The sequence below is a fragment of the Pristiophorus japonicus genome, unplaced genomic scaffold (genome assembly GCF_044704955.1).
Source record: "Pristiophorus japonicus isolate sPriJap1 unplaced genomic scaffold, sPriJap1.hap1 HAP1_SCAFFOLD_118, whole genome shotgun sequence".
NCBI classification, from domain to species: domain Eukaryota; kingdom Metazoa; phylum Chordata; class Chondrichthyes; family Pristiophoridae; genus Pristiophorus; species Pristiophorus japonicus.
Window position 1 is genome coordinate 1,067,649 of NW_027250842.1, and position 27,500 is coordinate 1,095,148.

The 27,500-nt window shown below is 54.6% G+C and overlaps 1 protein-coding gene across 1 annotated transcript in view; it reads right to left on the bottom strand.

Annotated features, from left to right (window-relative positions):
• The window catches only part of stx1b (syntaxin 1B), a 51,786-nt gene that overhangs the window by 3,076 nt on the left and 21,210 nt on the right, over positions 1–27,500 (bottom strand). Inside the window, exons 4-9 of the mRNA XM_070870178.1 lie at positions 25,298–25,372; positions 18,478–18,551; positions 17,326–17,434; positions 8,661–8,734; positions 4,616–4,753; positions 891–1,001 (exon numbers count right to left, since the gene is read on the bottom strand). Coding sequence (XP_070726279.1) covers positions 891–1,001; positions 4,616–4,753; positions 8,661–8,734; positions 17,326–17,434; positions 18,478–18,551; positions 25,298–25,372 — 581 coding nt within the window. The remainder of the gene's footprint in view (positions 1–890; positions 1,002–4,615; positions 4,754–8,660; positions 8,735–17,325; positions 17,435–18,477; positions 18,552–25,297; positions 25,373–27,500) is intronic.

Genomic DNA, 27,500 nt, shown 5'->3' on the forward strand with positions numbered 1-27,500 from the left:
CTCGACACTGTCCCATCAAACACTCCCAGGGCAGGTACAGTACTGGGTTAGATACAGAGTAAAGCTCTCTCTACACTGTCCCATCAAACACTCCCAGGGCAGGTACAGCACGGGGTTAGATACAGAGTAAAGCTCCCTCTACACTGTCCCATCAAACACTCCCAGGGCAGGTACAGTACAGGGTTAGATATAGAGTAAAGCTCCCTCTACACTGTCCCATCAAACACTCCCAGGGCAGGTACAGGGGGTTAGATACAGAGTAAAGCTCCCTCTACACTGTCCCATCAAACACTCCCAGGGCAGGTACAGGGGGTTAGATACAGAGTAAAGCTCCCTCTACACTGTCCCATCAAACACTCCCAGGGCAGGTACAGGGGGTTAGATACAGAGTAAAGCTCCCTCTACACTGTCCCATCAAACACTCCCAGGGCAGGTACAGGGGGTTAAATACAGAGTAAAGCTCCCTCTACACTGTCCCATCAAACACTCCCAGGGCAGGTACAGGGGGTTAGATACAGAGTAAAGCTCCCTCTACACTGTCCCATCAAATACTCCCAGGGCAGGTACAGCATGGGGTTAGATACAGAGTAAAGCTCCCTCTACACTGTCCCATCAAACACTCCCAGGGCAGGTACAGAGGGTTAGATACAGAGTAAAGCTCCCTCTACACTGTCCCATCAAACACTCCCAGGGCAGGTACAGCACGGGGTTAGATACAGAGTAAAGCTCCTTCTACACTGTCCCATCAAACACTCCCAGGGCGGGTACAGGGGGTTAGATAATGAGTAAAGCTCCCTCTACACTGTCCCATCAAACACTCCCAGGGCAGGTACACCATGGGGTTCGATACAGATGCCAGCCATGGTACAATTCTCCTCTCCTACACTTACCCTGCGAGCTTTGCTCTGATATTTCACAGCTTTCTTGGTGTCCGATACTGCTCGCTCCACGTAATCAACTGAATGATCCACATTGTACTCGATACGATCAATCATTTCTCCCTGGGGACGGGGAAAACAGAGACACACAGTCACAGGGGAGATGTTTCCATTGCCGTTCCTGCCCTCTCTAGATCAGCGAAGGTTGAGGTGGTACGAGAATTGAGAGATGATACATTGGCGCTTGCGGACAATGTGGCCCTGCCCAGCGGGGCTGGTCGAGTGTGGTCAGTGCTTCGATGCTGGGGATGTCGGGCCTGGTCGAGGACGCTAACGTTAGTGCGTCTGTCCTCCCGGGGGATTTGCAGGATCTTGCGGAGACAGCGTTGGTGGTATTTCTCCAGCGACTTGAGGTGTCTACTGTACGTGGTCCATGTCTCTGAGCCACACAGGAGGGCGGGTATCACTACAGCCCTGTGGACCATGAGCTGGGGGTGAGATACCTACTGTACATGGTCCGTGTCTCTGAGCCATACAGGAGGGCGGGTATCACTACAGCCCTGTAGACCATGAGCTGGGTGGTGGGTTTGAGGGGCCTGGTCTTCAAACACTCTTTTCCTCAGGAACGGGTCTCAGACACGAGACTCCCCAAAGCGAGCGCTCTACTCGGGAACTCCTTCACGGGCAAACGGGCCAAAGGCGAGCAGAGGAAACGTTACAAGGGACCACCCTCAAAGCCTCCCTGATATAAAGTGCAACATCCCCACCGACACCTGGGAGTCCCTGGGCCCAAAGACCAGTCCGCCCTCAGTGGAGGGAGTGCATCCGGGAGGGCGCTGAGCACCTCGAGTCTCGTCGCCGAGAGCGTGGGATTGATACAGGGCTATGGGGAGAGAGCAGGGCAGTAGGATTAGTTTGGGGATTGATACAGGGCTATGGGGAGAGAGCGGGGCAGTGGGATTAGTTTGGGGATTGATACAGGACTATGGGGAGAGAGCGGGGGCAGTGGGATTAGTTTGGGGATTGATACAGGACTATGGGGAGAGAGCGGGGCAGTGGGATTAGTTTGGGATTGATACAGGACTATGGGGAGAGAGCGGGGCAGTGGGATTAGTTTGGGGATTGATACAGGACTATGGGGAGAGAGCAGGGCAGTGGGATTAGTTTGGGGATTGATACAGGACTATGGGGAGAGCGGGACAGTGGGATTAGTTTGGGGATTGATACAGGGCTATGGGGAGAGAGCGAGGCAGTGGGATTAGTTTGGGGATTGATACAGGGCTATGGGGAGAGAGCGAGGCAGTGGGATTAGTTTGGGATTGATACAGGGCTATGGGGAGAGAGCGGGGCAGTGGGATTAGTTTGGGGATTGATACAGGGCTATGGGGAGAGAGCGGGGCAGTGGGATTAGTTTTGGGACTGATACAGGACTATGGGGAGAGAGCGGGGCAGTGGGATTAGTTTGGGGATTGATACAGGACTATGGGGAGAGAGCGGGGCAGTGGGATTAGTTTGGGGATTGATACAGGACTATGGGGAGAGAGCAGGGGCAGTGGGATTAGTTTGGGGATTGATACAGGGCTATGGGGAGAGAGCGGGGCAGTGGGATTAGTTTGGGGATTGATACAGGGCTATGGGGAGAGAGCGGGGCAGTGGGATTAGTTTGGGATTGATACAGGGTTATGGGGAGAGAGCGGGATAGTGGGATTAGTTTGGGGATTGATACAGGGCTATGGGGAGAGAGCGGGGCAGTGGGATTAGTTTGGGGATTGATACAGGGCTATGGGGAGAGAGCGGGGCAGTGGGATTAGTTTGGGGATTGATACTGGGCTATGGGGAGAGAGCGGGGCAGTGGGATTAGTTTGGGGATTGATACAGGGCTATGGGGAGAGAGCGGGGCAGTGGGATTAGTTTGGGGATTGATACAGGGCTATGGGGAGAGAGCGGGATAGTGGGATTAGTTTGGGAATTGATACAGGACTATGGGGAGAGAGCAGGGCAGTGGGATTAGTTTGGGGATTGATACAGGTCTATGGGGAGAGAGCGGGGCAGTGGGATTAGTTTGGGGATTGATACAGGACTATGGGGAGAGAGAGCGGGGCAGTGGGATTAGTTTGGGATTGATACAGGGTTATGGGGAGAGAGCGGGATAGTGGGATTAGTTTGGGGATTGATACAGGGCTATGGGGAGAGAGCGGGGCAGTGGGATTAGTTTGGGGATTGATACAGGACTATGGGGAGAGAGCGGGGCAGTGGGATTAGTTTGGGGATTGATACAGGACTATGGGGAGAGAGCGGGGCAGTGGGATTAGTTTGGGGATTGATACAGGCTATGGGGAGAGAGCGGGGCAGTGGGATTAGTTTGGGGATTGATACAGGACTATGGGGAGAGAGCGGGGCAGTGGGATTAGTTTGGGGATTGATACAGGGCTATGGGGAGAGAGCGGGGTAGTGGGATTAGTTTGGGGATTGATACAGGACTATGGGGAGAGAGCGGGGTAGTGGGATTAGTTTGGGGATTGATACAGGACTATGGGGAGAGAGCGGGGCAGTGGGATTAGTTTGGGGATTGATACAGGACTATGGGGAGAGAGCGGGGTAGTGGGATTAGTTTGGGGATTGATACAGGACTATGGGGAGAGAGCGGGGTAGTGGGATTAGTTTGGGGATTGATACAGGGCTATGGGGAGAGAGCAGGGCAGTGGGATTAGTTTGGGGATTGATACAGGACTATGGGGAGAGAGCGGGGTAGTGGGATTAGTTTGGGGATTGATACAGGGCTATGGGGAGAGAGCGGGGCAGTGGGATTAGTTTGGGGATTGATGCATGGCTATGGGGAGAGAGCGGGGCAGTGGGATTAGTTTGGGGATTGATACAGGACTATGGGGAGAGAGCGGGACAGTGGGATTAGTTTGGGGATTGATACAGGACTATGGGGAGAGAGTGTGGCAGTGGGATTAGTTTGGGGATTGATACAGGGCTATGGGGAGAGAGCGGGGCAGTGGGATTAGTTTGGGGATTGATACAGGACTATGGGGAGAGAGCGGGGCAGTGGGATTAGTTTGGGGATTGACACAGGACTATGGGGAGAGAGCGGGGCAGTGGGATTAGTTTGGGGATTGATACAGGGCTATGGGGAGAGAGCGGGGCAGTGGGATTAGTTTGGGGATTGATACAGGACTATGGGGAGAGAGCGGGGCAGTGGGTTTAGTTTGGTGATTGATACAGGACTATGGGGAGAGAGCGGGGCAGTGGGATAAGTTTGGGGATTGATACAGGACTATGGGGAGAGAGAAGGTGCATGGGACTAATTAAATCACTCTTTCACAGAGCCGGCACAGGATCGATGGGCCCAATGGCCTCTTTCTCTGCCGTACTAGTGTGTGATGCTTTGCTCCAAGGTGACTGTGAGACGCCCTCGCCTTTAAATGGGCAATGACCACATGTTTGAGGCCTGTTTCCTTCTCGCTAGGCCGTATATCTTTCGGCCATCTTTTTTCCCCTTCTCCGCCCCCCCCCCCCCAACCATTTATTTTGCGGCTGGGGGGGGGGAGGGGGGAAAGATTGGGGTCACACCCGAGTGGGGAATTTTGTGGGGGAGAGGCCTCGAAGCAGCGATCGCTGTCTAAGGCGCGAGAATGAGCTGTAACGGGTCACTAGGCCCGAAACGCAGCCTGGGCCTTTCCTGCCACGGCCCTCCCCCCCCCCCCGCTCTTGCTCGGGGCCCGGGGGCTCACCTGGCTCTCCACCAGCATCGCCATGTCGACGAACATGTCATGCAGCTCCCGGATGCTGTTCTCGAGTTTGATGATCTCGGTGTGACGGGTCTCGATCTCGTTCAGGGCCTGTTTGGTAATCTTGGAGTCCATCGTGATCTGGGGACGGGGGGAGGGGCAGGGGGGGGGGGGCGGTGGTGGGGGGGGGGGGGGAAGAGAGCAGGGAAAGATGGAGCCATTACTCAGAGACCCAGATGGTAGGAGGCCAACACTCCGTAAACATCACCAATGGCTGTCCCCGTGTCCTAACTCGCGCCGAGTCCCGTTCACTCCTCCCCCGGTGCTCGCTGACCGACACTGGCTCCCTGTCCGGCAACGCCTCGATTGTACAATTCTCATCCTCCTCTTCAAATCCCTCCGTGGCCCTCACACCCCTCCCTATCTCTGTAACCTCCTCCAGCCCCTACACCCCTCCCTATCTCTGTAACCTCCTCCAGCCCCTACACCCCTCCCTATCTCTGTAACCTCCTCCAGCCCCTACACCCCTCCCTATCTCTGTAACCTCCAGTCCCTACACCCCTCCCTATCTCTGTAACCTCCAGCCCCTACACCCCTCCCTATCTCTGTAACCACCTCCAGCCCCTACACCCCTCCCTATCTCTGTAACCTCCTCCAGCCCCTACACCACTCCCTATCTCTGTAATCTCCAGCCCCTACACCCCTCCCTATCTCTGTAACCACCTCCAGCCCCTACACCCCTCCCTATCTCTGTAACCTCCTCCAGCCCCTACACCCCTCCCTATCTCTGTAACCACCTCCAGCCCCTACACCCCTCCCTATCTCTGTAACCTCCTCCAGCCCCTACACCGCTCCCTATCTCTCTGTAACCTCCAGCCCCTACACCCCTCCCTATCTCTGTAACCTCCAGTCCCTACACCCCTCCCTATCTCTGTAACCTCCTCCAGCCCCTACACCACTCCCTATCTCTGTAATCTCCAGCCCCTACACCCCTCCCTATCTCTGTAACCTCCAGCCCCTACACCCCTCCCTATCTCTGTAACCACCTCCAGCCCCTACACCCCTCCCTATCTCTGTAACCTCCTCCAGCCCCTACACCCCTCCCTATCTCTGTAACCACCTCCAGCCCCTACACCCCTCCCTATCTCTGTAACCTCCTCCAGCCCCTACACCGCTCCCTATCTCTCTGTAACCTCCAGCCCCTACACCCCTCCCTATCTCTGTAACCTCCAGTCCCTACACCCCTCCCTATCTCTGTAACCTCCTCCAGCCCCTACACCCCCCCCGAGATGTCTGCGCTCCTCTAATTCTGCCCCCCTGACCATCGCTGATTATAATCGCTCAACCATCGGTGGCCGTGCCTTCTGTTGCCTGGGCCCCAAGCTCTGGAACTCCCTCCCTGAACCTCTCCGCCTCTCTCCTCCTTTAAGACGCTCCTCAAAACCTGCCACTTTGACCAAGTATTCAGTCGCCTGTCCCTAATATCTCCTTATGTGGCTCGGTGTTAAATATTGATTGATAACCGCTCCTGTGAAGCATCTTGGGACAATTTACCAAGATCCCGGGGCCACTATTGGAAGAAGAGCAGGGGGAGTTCTCCCCGGTGTTCTGGGCCCAATATCAATTCATCAACTCACATCATTAAAAAACAGATTATCTGGGTCATTATCACATCGCTGTGTGTGGCAGCTTGCTGTGCGCAAATTGGCTGCCGCGTTTCCCACAATACAACAGTGACCGCGCTCCAAATGTACTTCATTGGCTGTAAAGCACTTTGGGACATCCTGATGTCATGAAAGGCGCTATATAAATGCAAGACCCTCTATAAAAGGGGTCCCTGATGGGGAGACTCTCTATAAAAGGGGTCCCTGATGGGGAGACCCTCTATAAAAGGGGTCCCTGATGGGAAACTCTCTATAAAAGGGGTCCCTGATGGGAAACTCTCTATAAAAGGGGTCCCTGATGGGGAGACTCTCTATAAAAGGGGTCCCTGATGGGGAGACTCTCTATAAAAGGGGTCCCTGATGGGGAGACTCTCTATAAAAGGGGTCCCTGATGGGGAGACTCTCTATAAAAGGGGTCCCTGATGGGGAGACTCTCTATAAAAGGGGTCCCTGATGGGGAGACTCTCTCTATAAAAGGGGTCCCAGATGGGGAGACTCTCTATAAAAGGGGTCCCAGATGGAGAGACTCTCTCTATAAAAGGGGTCTCTGATGGGGGGACTCTCTCTATAAAAGGGGTCCCTGATGGGGAGACTCTCTCTATAAAAGGGGTCCCTGATGGGGAGACTCTCTCTATAAAAGGGGTCCCTGATGGGGAGACTCTCTCTATAAAAGGGGTCCCTGATGGGGAGACCCTCTATAAAAGGGGTCCCTGATGGGGAGACTCTCTCTATAAAAGGGGTCCCTGATGGGGAGACTCTCTCTATAAAAGGGGTCCCTGATGGGGAAACTCTCTCTATAAAAGGGGTCCCTGATGGGGAGACTCTCTATAAAAGGGGTCCCTGATGGGGAGACTCTCTATAAAAGGGGTCCCTGATGGGGAGACTCTCTATAAAAGGGGTCCCTGATGGGGAAACTCCCTCTATAAAAGGGGTCCCTGATGGGGAGACTCTCTATAAAAGGGGTCCCTGATGGGGAGACTCTCTATAAAAGGGGTCCCTGATGGGGATACTCTCTATAAAAGGGGTCCCTGATGGGGAGACTCTCTATAAAAGGGGTCCCTGATGGGGAGACTCTCTATAAAAGGGGTCCCTGATGGGGAGACTCTCTATAAAAGGGGTCCCTGATGGGGAGACTCTCTCTATAAAAGGGGTCCCTGATGGGGAGACTCTCTCTATAAAAGGGGTCCCTGATGGGGAGACTCTCTCTATAAAAGGGGTCCCTGATGGGGAGACTCTCTCTATAAAAGGGGTCCCTGATGGGGAGACTCTCTCTATAAAAGGGGTCCCTGATGGGGAGACTCTCTCTATAAAAGGGGTCCCTGATGGGGAGACTCTCTCTATAAAAGGGGTCCCTGATGGGGAGACTCTCTCTATAAAAGGGGTCCCTGATGGGGAGACTCTCTCTATAAAAGGGGTCCCTGATGGGGAGACTCTCTCTATAAAAGGGGTCCCTGATGGGGAGACTCTCTCTATAAAAGGGGTCCCTGATGGGGAGACTCTCTCTATAAAAGGGGTCCCTGATGGGGAGACTCTCTCTATAAAAGGGGTCCCTGATGGGGAGACTCTCTATAAAAGGGGTCCCTGATGGGGAGACTCTCTATAAAAGGGGTCCCTGATGGGGAGACTCTCTATAAAAGGGGTCCCTGATGGGGAGACTCTCTATAAAAGGGGTCCCTGATGGGGAGACTCTCTATAAAAGGGGTCCCTGATGGGGAGACTCTCTCTATAAAAGGGGTCCCTGATGGGGAGACTCTCTCTATAAAAGGGGTCCCTGATGGGGAGACTCTCTCTATAAAAGGGGTCCCTGATGGGGAGACTCTCTATAAAAGGGGTCCCTGATGGGGAGACTCTCTATAAAAGGGGTCCCTGATGGGGAGACCCTCTATAAAAGGGGTCCCTGATGGGGAGACTCCCTCTATAAAAGGGGTCCCTGATGGGGAGACTCCCTCTATAAAAGGGGTCCCTGATGGGGAGACCCTCTATAAAAGGGGTCCCTGATGGGGAGACTCCCTCTATAAAAGGGGTCCCTGATGGGGAGACTCTCTATAAAAGGGGTCCCTGATGGGGAGACCCTCTATAAAAGGGGTCCCTGATGGGGAGACTCCCTCTATAAAAGGGGTCCCTGATGGGGAGACTCTCTATAAAAGGGGTCCCTGATGGGGAGACTCTCTATAAAAGGGGTCCCTGATGGGGAGACTCCCTCTATAAAAGGGGTCCCTGATGGGGAGACTCTCTATAAAAGGGGTCCCTGATGGGGAGACTCTCTATAAAAGGGGTCCCTGATGGGGAGACTCCCTCTATAAAAGGGGTCCCTGATGGGGAGACCCTCGATAAAAGGGGTCCCGTAAAATTCCCGAGTTCACCCGTCCATCAAACTCACTCACATCATCGGTGAAGATAGCTAATTTTCCGCTCTCCAACATGTCCTCCAGCTCCTCGTTTGTGGTGGTACGTCCAGCTGTGGAGGGAAAGATGGCGTGAAGAGGGTCATTAACGTGTGATTAACGAGCGCGTGCGTTTAGTGTGTGCCTGAGGCCGAGCCAATCTCTTTGCGACCTTGGTGTCGTACCTGATCGTGGATTGAGCGCCCTCTCTCATATCCCTTCCATTCCCCCCTCCGTAACATCGCCCGTCTCCGCCCCCTGCCTCAGCTCATCCGCTGCTGAAGCCCTCATCCCTGCCTCTGTCCCCTCCAGACTTGACTATTCCAACGCACTCCTGGCCGGGCCTCCCACGTTCTCCCCGACGTAAACTCGAGGTGATCCAAAACTTGGCTGCCCCCGTGTCCTAACTCGCACCGAGTCCCGCTCACCCATCACCCCCTGTGCTCACTGCCCCGTGTCCTAACTCACACCCAGTCCCGCTCACCCATCACCCGCTGTGCTCACTGCCCCGTGTCCTAACTCACACCGAGTCCCGCTCACCCATCACCCCCTGTGCTCACTGACCCCGTGTCCTAACTCACACCGAGTCCCACTCACCCATCACCCCCTGTGCTCACTGCCCCCGTGTCCTAACTCACACCCAGTCCCACTCACCCATCACCCCCTGTGCTCACTGCCCCCGTGTCCTAACTCACACCCAGTCCCACTCACCCATCACCCCCTGTGCTCACTGACCCCGTGTCCTAACTCGCACCGAGTCCCACTCACCCATCACCCCCTGTGCTCACTGCCCCGTGTCCTAACTCACACCCAGTCCCGCTCACCCATCACCCACTGTGCTCACTGCCCCCGTGTCCTAACTCACACCCAGTCCCACTCACCCATCACCCCCTGTGCTCACTGACCCCGTGTCCTAACTCACACCCAGTCCCACTCACCCATCACCCCCTGTGCTCACTGCCCCCGTGTCCTAACTCACACCCAGTCCCACTCACCCATCACCCCCTGTGCTCACTGCCCCGTGTCCTAACTCGCACCGAGTCCCGCTCACCCATCACCCCCTGTGCTCACTGACCCCGTGTCCTAACTCGCACCCAGTCCCACTCACCCATCACCCCCTGTGCTCACTGACCCCGTGTCCTAACTCACATCGAGTCCCACTCACCCATCACCCCCTGTGCTCGCTGCCCCGTGTCCTAACTCACACAGAGTCCCACTCACCCGTCACCCCCTGTGCTCACTGACCCCGTGTCCTAACTCGCACCCAGTCCCACTCACCCATCACCCCCTGTGCTCACTGCCCCCGTGTCCTAACTCACACCGAGTCCCACTCACCCATCACCCCCTGTGCTCACTGACCCCGTGTCCTAACTCACACCCAGTCCCACTCACCCATCACCCCCTGTGCTCACTGACCGACATTGGCTCCCGGTTAAGCAACACCTCATTTTCAAATCCCTCCATGGCCTCACCCCTCCCTAACTTTGTAACCCCCTGCAGCCCCTACACCCCTCCCTATCTCTGTAACCTCCTCCAGCCCCTACACCCCTCCCTATGTCTGTAACCCCCTCCAGCCCCTACACCCCTCCCTATCTCTGTAACCTCCTCCAGCCCCTACACCCTCCCTATCTCTGTAACCTCCTCCAGCCCCTACACCCTCCCTATCTCTGTAACCCCCTCCAGCCCCTACACCCTCCCTATCTCTGTAACCTCCTCCAGCCCCTACACCCCTCCCTATCTCTGTAACCTCCTCCAGCCCCTACACCCCTCCCTATCTCTGTAACCCCCGCCAGCCCCTACACCCCTCCCTATCTCTAACCTCCTCCAGCCCCTTCACCCTCCCTATCTCTGTAACCCCCAGCCCCTACACCCCTCCCTATCTCTGTAACCTCCTCCAGCCCCGATACCCCTCCCTATCTCTGTAACCCCCGCCAGCCCCTACACCCCTCCCTATCTCTGTAACCTCCTCCAGCCCCTACACCCCTCCCTATCTCTGTAACCTCCTCCAGCCCCTACACCCTCCCTATCTCTGTAACCTCCTCCAGCCCCTACACCCCTCCCTATCTCTGTAACCACCTCCAGCCACTACACCCTCCCTATCTCTGTAACCTCCTCCAGCCCCTACACTCCTCCCTATCTCTGTAACCTCCTCCAGCCCCTACACACTCCCTATCTCTGTAACCTCCTCCAGCCCCTACACCCTCCCTATCTCTGTAACCACCTCCAGCCCCTGCACCCTCCCTATCTCTGTAACCTCCTCCAGCCCCTACACCCTCCCTATCTCTGTAACCACCTCCAGCCCCTGCACCCCTCCCTATCTCTGTAAGCTCCTCCAGCCCCTACACCCCTCCCTATCTCTGTAATCTCCTCTAGCCCCTACACCCCTCCCTATATGTCACCTCCTCCAGCCCCTACACCCCTCCCTACCTCTGTAACTTCCTCCAGCCCCTACACCCCTCCCTATCTCTGTAACCCCCTCCAGCCCCTACACCCTCCCTATCTCTGTAACCTCCAGCCCCTACACACCTCCCTATCTCTGTAACCTCCTCCAGCCCCTACACCCCTCCCTATCTCTGTAACCTCCTCCAGCCCCTACACCCCTCCCTATCTCTGTAACCCCCTCCAGTCCCTACACCCCTCCCTATCTCTGTAACTTCCTCCAGCCCCTACACCCCTCCCTATCTCTGTAACCCCCTCCAGCCCCTACACCCCTCCCTATCTCTGTAACCTCCTCCAGCCCCTACACCCTCCCTATCTCTGTAACCTCCAGCCCCTACACCCCTCCCTAGCTCTGTAACCCCCTCCAGCCCCTACACCCTCCCTATCTCTGTAACCTCCTCCAGCCCCTACACCCCTCCCTATCTCTGAAACCTCCTCCAGCCCCTGCACCCTCCCTATCTCTGTAACCTCCTCCAGCCCCTACACCCTCCCTATCTCTGTAACCACCTCCAGCCCCTACACCCTCCCTATCTCTGTAACCTCCTCCAGCCCCTACACCCCTCCCTATCTCTGTAACCCCCGCCAGCCCCTACACCCCTCCCTATCTCTAACCTCCTCCAGCCCCTTCACCCTCCCTATCTCTGTAACCCCCAGCCCCTACACCCCTCCCTATCTATGTAACCTCCTCCAGCCCCGATACCCCTCCCTATCTCTGTAACCCCCGCCAGCCCCTACACCCCTCCCTATCTCTAACCTCCTCCAGCCCCTTCACCCTCCCTATCTCTGTAACCCCCAGCCCCTACGCCCCTCCCTATCTCTGTAAGCTCCTCCAGCCCCTACACCCTCCCTATCTCTGTAACCTCCTCCAGCCCCTACACCCCTCCCTATCTCTGTAACCTCCTCCAGCCCCTACACCCCTCCCTATCTCTGTAACCACCTCCAGCCACTACACCCTCCCTATCTCTGTAACCTCCTCCAGCCCCTACACTCCTCCCTATCTCTGTAACCTCCTCCAGCCCCTACACACTCCCTATCTCTGTAACCTCCTCCAGCCCCTACACCCTCCCTATCTCTGTAACCACCTCCAGCCCCTGCACCCTCCCTATCTCTGTAACCTCCTCCAGCCCCTACACCCCTCCCTATCTCTGTAACCTCCTCCAGCCCCTACACCCTCCCTATCTCTGTAACCTCCTCCAGCCCCTACACCCTCCCTATCTCTGTAACCACCTCCAGCCCCTGCACCCCTCCCTATCTCTGTAAGCTCCTCCAGCCCCTACACCCCTCCCTATCTCTGTAATCTCCTCTAGCCCCTACACCCCTCCCTATATGTCACCTCCTCCAGCCCCTACACCCCTCCCTACCTCTGTAACTTCCTCCAGCCCCTACACCCCTCCCTATCTCTGTAACCCCCTCCAGCCCCTACACCCTCCCTATCTCTGTAACCTCCAGCCCCTACACACCTCCCTATCTCTGTAACCTCCTCCAGCCCCTACACCCCTCCCTATCTCTGTAACCTCCTCCAGCCCCTACACCCCTCCCTATCTCTGTAACCCCCTCCAGTCCCTACACCCCTCCCTATCTCTGTAACTTCCTCCAGCCCCTACACCCCTCCCTATCTCTGTAACCCCCTCCAGCCCCTACACCCCTCCCTATCTCTGTAACCTCCTCCAGCCCCTACACCCTCCCTATCTCTGTAACCTCCAGCCCCTACACCCCTCCCTATCTCTGTAACCCCCTCCAGCCCCTACACCCTCCCTATCTCTGTAACCTCCTCCAGCCCCTACACCCCTCCCTATCTCTGTAACCTCCTCCAGCCCCTACACTCCTCCCTATCTCTGTAACCTCCTCCAGCCCCTACACACCTCTCTATCTCTGAAACCTCCTCCAGCCCCTGCACCCTCCCTATCTCTGTAACCTCCTCCAGCCCCTACACCCTCCCTATCTCTGTAACCACCTCCAGCCCCTACACCCTCCCTATCTCTGTAACCTCCTCCAGCCCCTACACCCCTCCCTATCTCTGTAACCCCCGCCAGCCCCTACACCCCTCCCTATCTCTAACCTCCTCCAGCCCCTTCACCCTCCCTATCTCTGTAACCCCCAGCCCCTACACCCCTCCCTATCTCTGTAACCTCCTCCAGCCCCGATACCCCTCCCTATCTCTGTAACCCCCGCCAGCCCCTACACCCCTCCCTATCTCTAACCTCCTCCAGCCCCTTCACCCTCCCTATCTCTGTAACCCCCAGCCCCTACACCCCTCCCTATCTCTGTAACCTCCTCCAGCCCCGATACCCCTCCCTATCTCTGTAACCCCCGCCAGCCCCTACACCCCTCCCTATCTCTAACCTCCTCCAGCCCCTTCACCCTCCCTATCTCTGTAACCCCCAGCCCCTACACCCCTCCCTATCTCTGTAACCTCCTCCAGCCCCGATACCCCTCCCTATCTCTGTAACCCCCGCCAGCCCCTACACCCCTCCCTATCTCTAACCTCCTCCAGCCCCTTCACCCTCCCTATCTCTGTAACCTCCTCCAGCCCCTACACCCCTCCCTATCTCTGTAACCTCCTCCAGCCCCTACACCCTCCCTATCTCTGTAACCTCCTCCAGCCCCTACACCCCTCCCTATCTCTGTAACCACCTCCAGCCACTACACCCTCCCTATCTCTGTAACCTCCTCCAGCCCCTACACTCCTCCCTATCTCTGTAACCTCCTCCAGCCCCTACACACTCCCTATCTCTGTAACCTCCTCCAGCCCCTACACCCTCCCTATCTCTGTAACCACCTCCAGCCCCTGCACCCTCCCTATCTCTGTAACCTCCTCCAGCCCCTACACCCCTCCCTATCTCTGTAACCTCCTCCAGCCCCTACACCCTCCCTATCTCTGTAACCTCCTCCAGCCCCTACACCCTCCCTATCTCTGTAACCACCTCCAGCCCCTGCACCCCTCCCTATCTCTGTAAGCTCCTCCAGCCCCTACACCCCTCCCTATCTCTGTAATCTCCTCTAGCCCCTACACCCCTCCCTATATGTCACCTCCTCCAGCCCCTACACCCCTCCCTACCTCTGTAACTTCCTCCAGCCCCTACACCCCTCCCTATCTCTGTAACCCCCTCCAGCCCCTACACCCTCCCTATCTCTGTAACCCCCTCCAGCCCCTACACCCTCCCTATCTCTGTAACCTCCAGCCCCTACACACCTCCCTATCTCTGTAACCTCCTCCAGCCCCTACACCCCTCCCTATCTCTGTAACCTCCTCCAGCCCCTACACCCCTCCCTATCTCTGTAACCCCCTCCAGTCCCTACACCCCTCCCTATCTCTGTAACTTCCTCCAGCCCCTACACCCCTCCCTATCTCTGTAACCTCCTCCAGTCCCTACACCTCTCCCTATCTCTGTAACCTCCTCCAGCCCCGACACCCTCCCTATCTCTGTAACCTCCTCCAGCCCCGACACCCTCCCTATCTCTGTAACCACCTCCAGCCCCTACACCCTCCCTATCTCTGTAACCACCTCCAGCCCCTACACCCTCCCTATCTCTGTAACCTCCTCCAGCCCCTACACCCCTCCCTATCTCTGTAACCTCCTCCAGCCCCTACACCCCTCCCTATATGTCACCTCCTCCAGCCCCTACACCCCTCCCTACCTCTGTAACCACCTCCAGCCCCTACACCCCTCCCTAACTCTGTAACCTCCTCCAGCCCCTACACCCTCCCTATCTCTGTAACCACCGCCAGCCCCTACACCCCTCCCTATCTCTGTAACTTCCTCCAGCCCCTGCACCCCTCCCTATCTCTGTAACCTCCTCCAGCCCCTACACCCCTCCCTATCTCTGTAACCCCCTCCAGCCCCTACACCCTCCCTATCTCTGTAACCTCCAGCCCCTACACACCTCCCGATCTCTGTAACCTCCTCCAGCCCCTACACCCCTCCCTATCTCTGTAACCTCCTCCAGCCCCTACACCCCTCCCTATCTCTGTAACCCCCTCCAGTCCCTACACCCCTCCCTATCTCTGTAACTTCCTCCAGCCCCTACACCCCTCCCTATCTCTGTAACCCCCTCCAGCCCCTACACCCCTCCCTATCTCTGTAACCTCCTCCAGCCCCTACACCCTCCCTATCTCTGTAACCTCCAGCCCCTACACCCCTCCCTATCTCTGTAACCTCCTCCAGCCCCTACACCCTCCATATCTCTGTAACCTCCTCCAGCCCCTACACCCTCCCTATCTCTGTAACCACCTCCAGCCCCTACACCCTCCCTATCTCTGTAACCTCCTCCAGCCCCTACACCCCTCCCTATCTCTGTAACCTCCTCCAGCCCCTACACCCCTCCCTATATGTAACCTCCTCCAGCCCCTACACCCCTCCCTAACTCTGTAACCTCCTCCAGCCCCTACACACTCCCTATCTCTGTAACCACCGCCAGCCCCTGCACCCCTCCCTATCTCTGTAACTTCCTCCAGCCCCTACACCCCTCCCTATCTCTGTAACCTCCTCCAGCCCCTACACCCCTCCCTATCTCTGTAACCTCCTCCAGCCCCTACACCCTCCCTATCTCTGTAACCTCCTCCAGCCCCACCATCCCCCCCGAGGTGTCTGCACCCCTCTAATTCTGCCCTCCTGACCATCCCTGATTATAATCGCTCCACCATCGGTGGCCGTGCCTTCTGTTGCCTGGGCCCCAAGCTCTGGAACTCCCTCCCTAAACCTCTCCGCCTCTCTCCCTCTCTCTCCTCCTTCGAGACGCTCCTTAAAACCGACCTCTTCGACCCAGCTTTTGGTCACCTGCCCTGATATATCACCTTATGCGGCTCGGGGATCAAATGCTGGTTCGTAACACCCCTGCAAAGAGCCTTGGGACATTTTAGTGCATTAAAGGCACGAGATAAGCATAAGTTGTGTGTGTGTGTGTGAGGTTATACACTCTGATAAGTAGAACAGAAAAACAAATGATTTTTTTAAATGGTGAGAAACGATTAAATATTGGCGTTCAAAGAGATTTGGTTGTCTTGTACAGGAAATACAGAAGGCTAGCACGTAGGCTTAGCAAGCAGTAAGGAAGGTAATTGGCGCGTGTTCCTTTGTTGCAAGGCGATTGGAGTATTAGCGTAAGGAAGTCCTGCTACAGTTATACAGGGCCTTGGTGAGACCACACCTGGAGTATTGTGTACAGTTCCGGTCTTCTTACCCAAGGAAGGATATACTTGCCATAGAGGGAGTGCAGCGAAGGTTCACCAGACTGATTCCTGGGATGGGAGGGATTGTCCTATGAGGAGAGATTGTGTAGACTGGGCCTATACTCTCTGGAGTTTAGAAAAATGAGAGGGGATCTCATTCAAACACACAAAATTCTGAGGGGGATGGACAGGGTAGATGCTGAAAGGTTTGGCAGAAAACAAAAATCAAAGAGCAAGTTATTATTTAAATGGAGAAAGATCGCAAAGTGCCGCAGTACAGCGGGACCTGGGGGTTACTTGTGCATGAAACACAAAAGGTTAGTATGCAGGTACAGCAAGTGATCAGGAAGGCCAATGGTATCTTGGCCTTTATTGCAAAGGGGATGGAGTATAAAAGCAGGGAAGTCTTGCTCCAGTTATACAGGGTATTGGTGAGGCCACACCTGGAGTACTGCGTGCAGTTTTGCTCTCCGTATTTACGAAAGGAGATACTTGCTTTGGAGGCAGTTCAGAGAAGGTTCACTCGGTTGATTCCGGGGGATGAGGGGGTTGACTTATGAGGAAAGGTTGAGGAGGTTGGGCCTCTACTCATTGGAGTTCAGAAGAATGAGAGGTGATCTTATGGAAACGTATCAGATTATGAGGGGGCTCGACAAGGTGGATGCAGAGAGGATGTTCCCACTGATGGGGGAGACTAGAACTAGGGGGCATGGTCTTAGAATAAGGGGCCGCCCATTTAAAACTGAGATGAGGAGGAATTTCTTCTCTCAGAGGGTTGTAAATCTGTGGAATTCTCTGCCCCAGAGAGCTGTGGAGGCTGGGACATTGAATATATTTAAGGTGGAGATAGACAGATTTTTGAGCGATAAGGGAGTGAAGGGTTATGGGGAGCGGGCGGGGAAGTGGAGCTGAGTCCATGATCAGATCAGCCACGATCGTATTAAATGGCGGAGCAGGCTCGAGGGGCCGAATGGCCGACTCCTGCTCCTATTTCTGATGTTGTTACAGAGCATGTGATTGCAGAACACCGATTGTGTGATACCGCTTGCTACTCACTGATTTCCAACTGTCGCTGGATTCGGTCTTTGCATCGGTCCCGATACTTGGACTGAGTCGCATTGTACTCAGTCATCACCTCCACGAACTTGCGAGACAGTGTGGAATGCTGCAGAGCGAGAGAGAGAGAGAGAGAGAGAGGGGGGGTCAGATCATTGAATTAGTGCGATACCAGTCTCTAACACACTGTGATACCCGGTCCCAGAGGGGGAAAGGACAGTGTATCTAACGCACTGTGACACCCGGTCCCAGAGGGGGAAAGGACAGTGTATCTAACGCACTGTGACACCCGGTCCCAGAGGGGGAAAGGACAGTGTATCTAACGCACTGTGACACCCGGTCCCAGAGGGGGAAAGGACAGTGTATCTAACGCACTGTGACACCCGGTCCCAGAGGGGGAAAGGACAGTGTATCTAACGCACTGTGACACCCGGTCCCAGAGGGGGAAAGGACAGTGTATCTAACGCACTGTGACACCCGGTCCCAGAGGGGGAAAGGACAGTGTATCTAACGCACTGTGACACCCGGTCCCAGAGGGGGAAAGGACAGTGTATGTAACGCACTGTGACACCCGGTCCCAGAGGGGGAAAGGACAGTGTATCTAACGCACTGTGACACCTGGTCCCAGAGGGGGAAAGGACAGTGTATCTAACACACCGTGACACCCGGTCCCAGAGGAGGAAAGGACAGTGTATCTAACACACCGTGACACCCGGTCCCAGAGGGGGAAAGGACAGTGTATCTAACACACTGTGACACCCGGTCCCAGAGGGGGAAAGGACAGTGTATCTAACGCACTGTGACACCCGGTCCCAGAGGGGGAAAGGACAGTGTATCTAACGCACTGTGACACCCAGTCCCAGAGGGGGAAAGGACAGTGTATCTAACGCACTGTGACACCTGGTCCCAGAGGAGGAAAGGACAGTGTATCTAACACACTGTGACACCCGGTCCCAGAGGGGGAAAGGACAGTGTATCTAACGCACTGTGACACCCGGTCCCAGAGGGGGAAAGGACAGTGTATCTAACGCACTGTGACACCCGGTCCCAGAGGGGGAAAGGACAGTGTATCTAACGCACTGTGACACCCGGTCCCAGAGGGGGAAAGGACAGTGTATCTAACGCACTGTGACACCCGGTGCCTTGACCCACCTGTGTCTTACGAATCCGTAAGTCCGCAGACGATCTGTTCTGTCCCTCCTCCTGCTCAATGCTTTGTTCAATGGCTGGGGGGTTGAAAACAAAAGATGAGGATGGGCAATTTAGCCAGTGTGTGTGCACGATGGGTAATTGCTTAATGACACTTGTATAAAGCCTGTAACGTAGTAAAAGGTCCCATGGCTCTTCGACAGAAGCAATCATCAATCTAAATTTGAAACCGAGACACATAAGGAGAAATTTGGGCATGTGACTAAAAGCTTGGTCAAGGAGAACATAAGAAATAGGAGCAGGAGTCGGCCATTCGGCCCCTCGAGCCTGCTCCGCTATTTAATACGATCATGGCTGATCCGATCATGGACTCAGCTCCACCTCCCTGCCCGAAAGAGGCAGGTTTTAAGGAGCACCTTAAAGGAGGGTAGAGAGGCGGAGAGGTTTAGGGAGGGAGTTCCAGAGCTCGGGGTCCCAGGCAACAGAAGGCACGGCCACCGATGGTGGAGCGATTATAATCAGGGATGGTCAGGGGGGCAGAATTAGAGGAGTGCAGAGATCTCGGGGGTTGTGGGGCTGGAGGAGGTTACAGAGATAGGGAGGGGTGTAGGGGCTGGAGGAGATTACAGAGATAGGGAGGGGTGTAGGGGCTGGAGGTGGTTACAGAGATAGGGAGGGTTGTAGGGGCTGGAGGAGGATGCAGCGATCGGGAGGGGTGTAGGGGCTGGAGGAGGTTACAGAGATAGGGAGGGGACGAGGGCCATGGAGTGATTTGAAAACAAGGATGAGAATTTTGAAATCGAGGCGTTGCTTAACCGGGAGCCGATGTAGGTCAGTGAGCACAGGGGGTGATGGGTGAGCGGGACTGGGTGTGAGTTAGGACACGGGGTCAGCGAGCACAGGGGGTGATGGGTGAGCGGGACTGGGTGCGGGTTAGGACACGGGGTCAGCGAGCACAGGGGGTGATGGGTGAGTGGGACTGGGTGTGAGTTAGGACACGGGGTCAGTGAGCACAGGGGGTGATGGGTGAGTGGGACTGGGTGTGAGTTAGGACATGGGGCAGCGAGCACAGGGGGTGATGGGTGAGCGGGACTCGGTGCGAGTTAGGACACGGGGTCAGTGAGCACAGGGGGTGATGGGTGAGCGGGACTCGGTGCGAGTTAGGACACGGGGGCAGCCGAGTTTTGGATCACCTCGAGTTTACGTCGGGTAGAATGTGGGAGGCCGGCCAGGAGTGCGTTGGAATAGTCGAGTGTGGAGGGGACAGAGGCAGGGATGAGGGCTTCAGCAGCGGATGAGCTGGGGCAAGGGGGAGCGGAGATGGGCGATGTTACGGAGGGGGAAATTTGTGATCTTGATGGTGGAACGGAGACAGGGTCAGAAGCTAATCTCGGGGTCAGATAAGACAGCGAGGTTGTGAACAGTCTGGTTCACTCTCAGGTTGATGCTGGGGAGAGGGATGGAGTCAGTGGTTAGGGAACGCAGTTTGTGCCGGGGACCGAAGATAATGGCTTCGGTCTTCCCCCAATATTCCATTGAAGAAAATTTCTGTTCATCCAGAACTGGATGTGGGACAAGAAATCTGACAATTTCGAGACCGGTGAGGGGTCGAGAGAAGGTGGGGAGGGGTCGAGCTGGGTGTGGTCAGCGTACATGTGGAAACTGACTCCGTGTTTACGGACGATATCGCCAAGGGGCAGCATATAGCTGAGAGATAGGAGGAGGCCAAGGAGAGATCCTTGGGGGACACCAGAGGTAACGATGTGGGGGTGGGAAGAGAAGCCATTGCAGGTGAATGCAATATACATTCACGATTTGGACGAAGGAATTGAGTGTACTATCTCCAAGTTTGCAGATGACACGAAACTGGGTGGCGGTGTGAGCTGTGAGGAGGATGCGAAAAGGCTGCAGGGTGACTTGGACAGGTTAGGTGAGTGGGCAAATGCATGGCAGATGCAGTATAATGTGGATAAATGTGAGGTTATCCACTTTGGGGGCAAAAACAGGAAGGCAGAATATTATCTGAATGGCAGCAAATTCGGAAAAGGGGAGGTGCAACGAGACCTGGGTGTCATGGTTCATCAGTCATTGAAGGTTGGCATGCAGGTACAGCAGGTGGTGAAGAAGGCAAATGGCATGTTGGCCTTCATAGCGAGGGGATTTGAGTACAGGAGCAGGGAGGTGTTGCTACAGTTGTACAGGGCCTTGGTGAGGCCACACCTGAAGTATTGTGTTCAGTTTTGGTCTCCTAATCTGAGGAAGGACATTCTTGCTATTGAGGGAGTGCAGCGAAGGTTCACCAGACTGATTCCCGGGATGGCAGGACTGACAGATGAAGAAAGACATAAGAATATAAGAATTAGGAACAGGAGTAGGCCATCTAGCCCCTCGAGCCTGCTCCGCCATTCAACAAGATCATGGCTGATCTGGCCGTGGACTCAGCTCCACTTACCCGCCCTCTCCCCGTAACCCTTAATTCCCTTATTGGTTAAAAATCTATCTATCTGTGACTTGAATACATTCAATGAGCTAGCCTCAACTGCTTCCTTGGGCAAAGAATTCCACAGATTCACAACCCTCTGGGAGAAGAAATTCCTTCTCAACTCAGTTTTAAATGGGCTCCCCCGTATTTTGAGGCTGTGCCCCCTAGTTCTCGTCTCCCCGACCAGTGGAAACAACCTCTCTGCCTCTATCTTGTATATCCCTTTCATTATTTTAAATGTTTCTATAAGATCACCCCTCATCCTTCTGAACTCCAACGAGTAAAGACCCAGTCTACTCAATCTATCATCATAAGGTAACCCCCTCATCTCCGGAATCAGCCGAGTGAATCGTCTCTGTACCCCCTCCAAAGCCAGTATATCCTTCCTTAAGTAAGGTGACCAAAACTGCACGCAGTACTCCAGGTGCGGCCTCACCAATACCCTGTACAGTTGCAGCAGGACCTCCCTGCTTTTGTACTCCATCCCTCTCGCAATGAAGGCCAACATCCCATTCGCCTTCCTGATTACCTGCTGCACCTGCAAACTAACTTTTTGGGATTCATGCACAAGGACCCCCAGGTCCCTCTGCACCGCAGCATGTTGTAATTTCTCCCCATTCAAATAATATTCCCTTTTTTTGTTTTTTTTCCCCCCCAAGGATGACCTCACACTTTCCGACATTGTATTCCATCTGCCAAACCTTAGCCCATTCGCTTAACCTATCCAAATCTCTTTGCAGCCTCTCCGTGTCCTCTACACAACCCGCTTTCCCACTAATCTTAGTGTCATCTGCAAATTTTGTTACACTACACTCTGTCCCCTCCTCTAGGTCATCTATGTATATTGTAAACAGTTGTGGTCCCAGCACCGATCCCTGTGGCACACCACTAACCACCGATTTCCAACCCGAAAAGGACCCATTTATCCCGACTCTCTGCTCTCTGTTCATCAGCCAATTCTCTATCCATGCTAATACATTTCCTCTGACTCCGCGTACCTCTATGTTCTGCAGTAACCTTTTGTGTGGCACCTTATCGAATGCCTTTTGGAAATCTAAATACACCACATCCATCGGTACACCTCTATCCACCATGCTCGTTATATCCTCAAATAATTCCAGTAAATTAGTTAAACATGATTTCCCCTTCATGAATCCATGCTGCGTCTGCTTGATTGCACTATTCCTATCTGGATGTCCTGCTATTTCTTCCTTAATGATAGTTTCAAGCATTTTCCCCACTACAGATGTTAAACTAACCGGCCTATAGTTACCTGCCTTTTGTCTGCCCCCTTTTTTTTTAAACAGAGGTGTTACATTAGCTGCTTTCCAATCCGCTGGTACCTCCCCAGAGTCCAGAGAATTTTGGTAGATTATAACAAATGCATCTGTTATAACTTCCGCCATCTCTTTTAATACCCTGGGATGCATTTCATCAGGACCAGGGGACTTGTCTCCCTTGAGTCCCATTAGCCTGTCCAGCACTACCCCCCTAGTGATAGTGATTGTCTCAAGGTCCTCCCTTCCCACATTCCTGTGACCAGCAATTTCTGGCATGGTTTCTGTGTCTTCCACTGTGAAGACCGAAGCAAAATAATTGTTTAAGGTCTCAGCCATTTCCACATTTCCCATTATTAAATCCCCCTTCTCATCTTCTAAGGGACCAACATTTACTTTAGTTACTCTTTTCCGTTTTATATATCTGTAAAAGCTTTTACTATCCGTTTTTATGTTTTGCGCAAGTTTACCTTCGTAATCTATCTTTCCTTTCTTTATTGCTTTCTTAGTCATTCTTTGCTGCCGTTTAAAATTTTTCCAATCTTCTATTTTCCCACTAACCTTGGCCACCTTATACGCATTGGTTTTTAATTTGATACTCTCCTTAATTTCCCTGGTTATCCACGGCTGGTTATCCCTTCTCTTACCGCCCTTCTTTTTCATTGGAATATATTTTTGTTGAGCACTATGAAAGAGCTCCTTAAAAGTCCTCCACTGTTCCTCAATTGTGCCACCGTTTAGTCTGTGTTTCCAGTCTACTTTAGCCAACTCTGCCCTCATCCCACTGTAGACCCCTTTGTTTAAGCATAGTACGCTCGTTTCTGACACAACTTCCTCACCCTCAATCTGTATTACAAATTCAACCATACTGTGATCACTCATTCCGAGAGGATCTTTTTACTAGGAGATCATTTATTATTCCTGTCTCATTACACAGGACCAGATCTAAGATCGCTTGCTCCCTTGTAGGTTCTGTAACACACTGTTCGAAGAAACAATCCCGTATGCATTCTATGAATTCCTCCTCCAGGCTACCCCGTGCGATTTGATTTGACCAATCGATATGTAGGTTAAAATCACCCATGGTTACTGCCGTTCCTTTTTCACATGCCTCCATTATTTCCTTGATTATTGCCCGCCCCACCGTGAAGTTATTATTTGGGGGCCTATAAACTACGCCCGCCAGTGACTTTTTCCCCTTACAATCTCTAATCTCCACCCACAATGATTCAACATTTTGTTCATTAGAGCCAATATCGTCTCTCACAACTGCCCTGATATCATCCTTTATTAACAGAGCTACCCCACCTCCTTTCCCTCCTTGTCTATCTTTCCGAATTGTCAGATACCCCTGTATGTTTAATTCCCAGTCTTGGCCACCCTGCAACCACGTTTCTGTAATGGCCACCAAATCATACCCATTTGTAATGATTTGTGCCGTCAACTCATTTACTTTATTTCGAATGCTGCGTACGTTTAGGTAGAGTGTTTTAATCCTAGTTTTTAAACCGATTTTTAGTTTTGATCCCTCTTGCAGTCCCTTTATATTCAGTGGCCCTTTTTGTTTTTTGCCTTGGGTTTCTCTGCCCTCCACTTTTACTCATCTCCTTTCTGTCTTTTGCTTTTGTCTCCTTTTTGTTTCCCTCTGTCTCCCTGCATTGGTTCCCATCCCCCTGCCATATTAGTTTAACTCCTCCCCAACAGCACTAGCAAACACTCCCCCGAGGACATTGGTTCCGGTCCTGCCCAGGTGCAGACCGTCCGGTTTGTACTGGTCCCACCTCCCCCAGAACCGGTTCCAATGTCCCAGGAATTTGAATCCCTCCCTGGATCGACTAGGCTTATATTCACTGGAGTTTAGAAGAATGAGAGGGGATGTCATAGAAACATATAAAATTCTGACGGGACTGGACAGGTTAGACGCAGGAAGAACGTTCCCGATGTTGGGGAAGTCCAGAACCAGGGGTCACAGTCTAAGGATAAGGGGTAAGCCATTTAGGACCGAAATGAGGAGAAACTTCTTCACCCAGAGAATTGTGAACCTGTGGAATTCTCTACCACAGAAAGTTGTTGAGGCCAGTTCATTAGATATATTCAAAAGGGAGTTAGATATGGTCCTTACGGCTAAAGGGATCAAGGGGTATGGAGAGAAAGCAGGAAAGGGGTACTGAGGGAATGATCAGCCATGATCTTATTGAATGGTGGTGCAGGCTCGAAGGGCCGAATGGCCTGCTCCTGCACCTATTTTCTATGTTTCTACGGTACGAGGGATGAGAGACGTCAGTGACTTGGGGAAACTGGAGACTCTGGGATTATTCTCCTTAGAGCAGAGAAGGTTAAAGGGAGATTTGATGGAAGGTTCGAAATCACAAGGGGGTTTGACGGAGTATATCAGGAGAAACAGTTTCGAGTGTCGGGAAGGTGGGTAACCAGAGGGACACAGAATTAAGATTCGGGGGAAGACGAGGAGAATGTTGTTACGCAGCGAGTTGTTGGGGATCGGGAACGCGCTGGCTGAAAGGGGCGGTGGGAAGCAGATTCAATCGTGACCTTCAAACCGGGGAATTGGATCAATACTTGCCGGGTGAAATTTCACAGAGCTGCGGGGAAAGAGCAGGGAGTGGCGGGGAGGGGGACTAATTGGATCGCTCTGGCACAGAGCCGGCACAGGATCGATGGGCCGAATGGCGTCCTCCTGCACTGCAGCATTCTGGGATTCCGTATCGGGCACTGGTGTTCTTCCAAACGGGATGGGCAACGCACCGAGGGGTATCCGGACACAAGCCCACCTCGCACTTTCCCCAACAAGGATGGTGTCACGGATCCAGACCTGTTGACTGCTTGTACTGTTACATACGATGTGCCACCAGAGGGCACCGCAGTGGGAGACTTGTAGCTTACCTGTACAGGTGTGCCAGGCCTAGTGTAAAAGGCCAGCCACCAGGTGTGAACCTCACTCTGGAGTTACCAATAAAGGACTCAGGTCACTATAGTTCATGTACAACACACTGCCTCATGGACTTATGATCAGAGCATCTAAAGACACAACAGATGGCTCACTCACTTTTTAACTTGGAGCGGACTTTATTGGCGGTTTTCTTGATGTCGGCCGTTAAATCCTCCAGTTCCTGCTTAATTTCTGAAGAGACAGAAGGAAGACACCACAGGTACATCTTATCAAACAGCACCGACAGCACTGAAACAGGTCATCGAGCCCCACCGTCCCGTGCCGGGGTTTATGCTCCACACGAGCCTCTTCCTACACCTCTCCGTCTCACCCGGCAACACTACCTTCCATTCCTTTCTCCCTCCTGTGTCTATCCAGCTTCCCCGCAAACACATCCAAGCTACTCGCCTCAGCTACTCCCTGTGGCAGCGTGTTCCACGTCAACAGTGCGGCACTCCCTCGGTACTGCCCCTCCGACAGTGCGGCACTCCCTCAGTACTGCCCCTCCGACAGTGCGGCACTCCCTCGGTACTGCTCCTCCGACAGTGCGGCACTCCCTCAGTACTGCCCCTCCGACAGTGCAGTACGGCGCTCCCTCAGTACTGCCCCTCCGACAGTGCGGTGCTCCCTCAGTACTGCCCCTCCGACAGTACTGCGCTCCCTCAGTACTGCCCCTCCGACAATACTGCGCTCCCTCAGTACCGCCCCTCCGACAGTGCGGTGCTCCCTCAGTACTGCCCCTCCGACAGCGCAGTGCGGTCCTCCCTCAGTACTGCCCCTCCGACAGCGCAGTGCGGTGCTCCCTCAGTACTGCCCCTCCGACAGCGCAGTGCGGTCCTCCCTCAGTACTGCCCCTCCGACAGTGCGGTGCTCCCTCAGTACTGCCCCTCCGACAGTACTGCGCTCCCTCAGTACCGCCCCTCCGACAGTGCGGTGCTCCCTCAGTACTGCCCCTCCGACAGTGCGTCGCTCCCTCAGTACTGCCCCTCCGACAGTGCGGTGCTCCCTCAGTACTGCCCCTCCGACAGCGCAGTGCGGTCCTCCCTCAGTACTGCCCCTCCGACAGCGCAGTGCGGTGCTCCCTCAGTACTGCCCCTCCGACAGCGCAGTGCGGTCCTCCCTCAGTACTGCCCCTCCGACAGTGCGGTGCTCCCTCAGTACTGCCCCTCCGACAGTGCGGCACTCCCTCAGTACTGCCCCTCCGACAGTGCAGTACGGCGCTCCCTCAGTACTGCCCCTCCGACAGTGCGGTGCTCCCTCAGTACTGCCCCTCCGACAGTACTGCGCTCCCTCAGTACTGCCCCTCCGACAGTACTGCGCTCCCTCAGTACCGCCCCTCCGACAGTGCGGTGCTCCCTCAGTACTGCCCCTCCGACAGTGCGGCACTCCCTCAGTACTGCCCCTCCAACAGTGCGGTGCTCCCTCAGTATTGCCCCTCCAACAGTGCGGTGCTCCCTCAGTACTGCCCCTCCGACAGTGCGGCGCTCCCTCAGTACTGCCCCTCCGACAGTGCGGCGCTCCCTCAATACTGCCCCCTCCAACAGTGCGGTGTCCCTCAGTACTGCCTCTCCGACAGCGCAGTACGGCACTCCCTCAGTATTGCCCCTCCAACAGTGCAGTGCTCCCTCAGTACTGCCCCTCCAACAGTGCGGTGCTCCCTCAGTACTGCCCCTCCAACAGTGCGGTGCTCCCTCAGTATTGCCCCTCCAACAGTGCGGTGCTCCCTCAGTACTGCCCCTCCGACAGCGCAGTGCGGTCCTCCCTCAGTATTGCCCCTCCAACAGTGCGGTGCTCCCTCAGTACTGCCCCTCCGACAGCGCAGTGCGGTCCTCCCTCAGTACTGCCCCTCCGACAGTGCGGTGCTCCCTCAGTACTGCCCCTCCGACAGTGCGGTGCTCCCTCAGTACTGGTAACCGAGAAGTTGCAGCCTGGATTCTGAGGGCTCGTGTCTCCGCGGGGGTTGAAAGGACGACCCTTCGGGCGGAGAGGTGAGGGAAGAGTGTAAGAGACGCACTGAGCCAGGGCAGACATCTACTGCTAAGCTATCTGCTTGTTGTATTATCCTGGAACAACCCGCTGCCCCGATCGTGCTCAGGATGGGACCACATTTGCCCCCACTGCCGCCCCATTCCTGCTGCCGATGATTCCTCGAGGGATGGTGCGTATCCTGCACTCGTGGCACACAAGAGCAGGAGGAGGCCTTTCAGCCCCTCGAGCCAGTTCCGCCATCCAATCAGAGAGAGTCTGCTCACACGTTTGTAGAGCTATTGATCCAATATCTGAAGGGGCTGCTCCTCAATTTCTGGTCGCACTTCAGTCC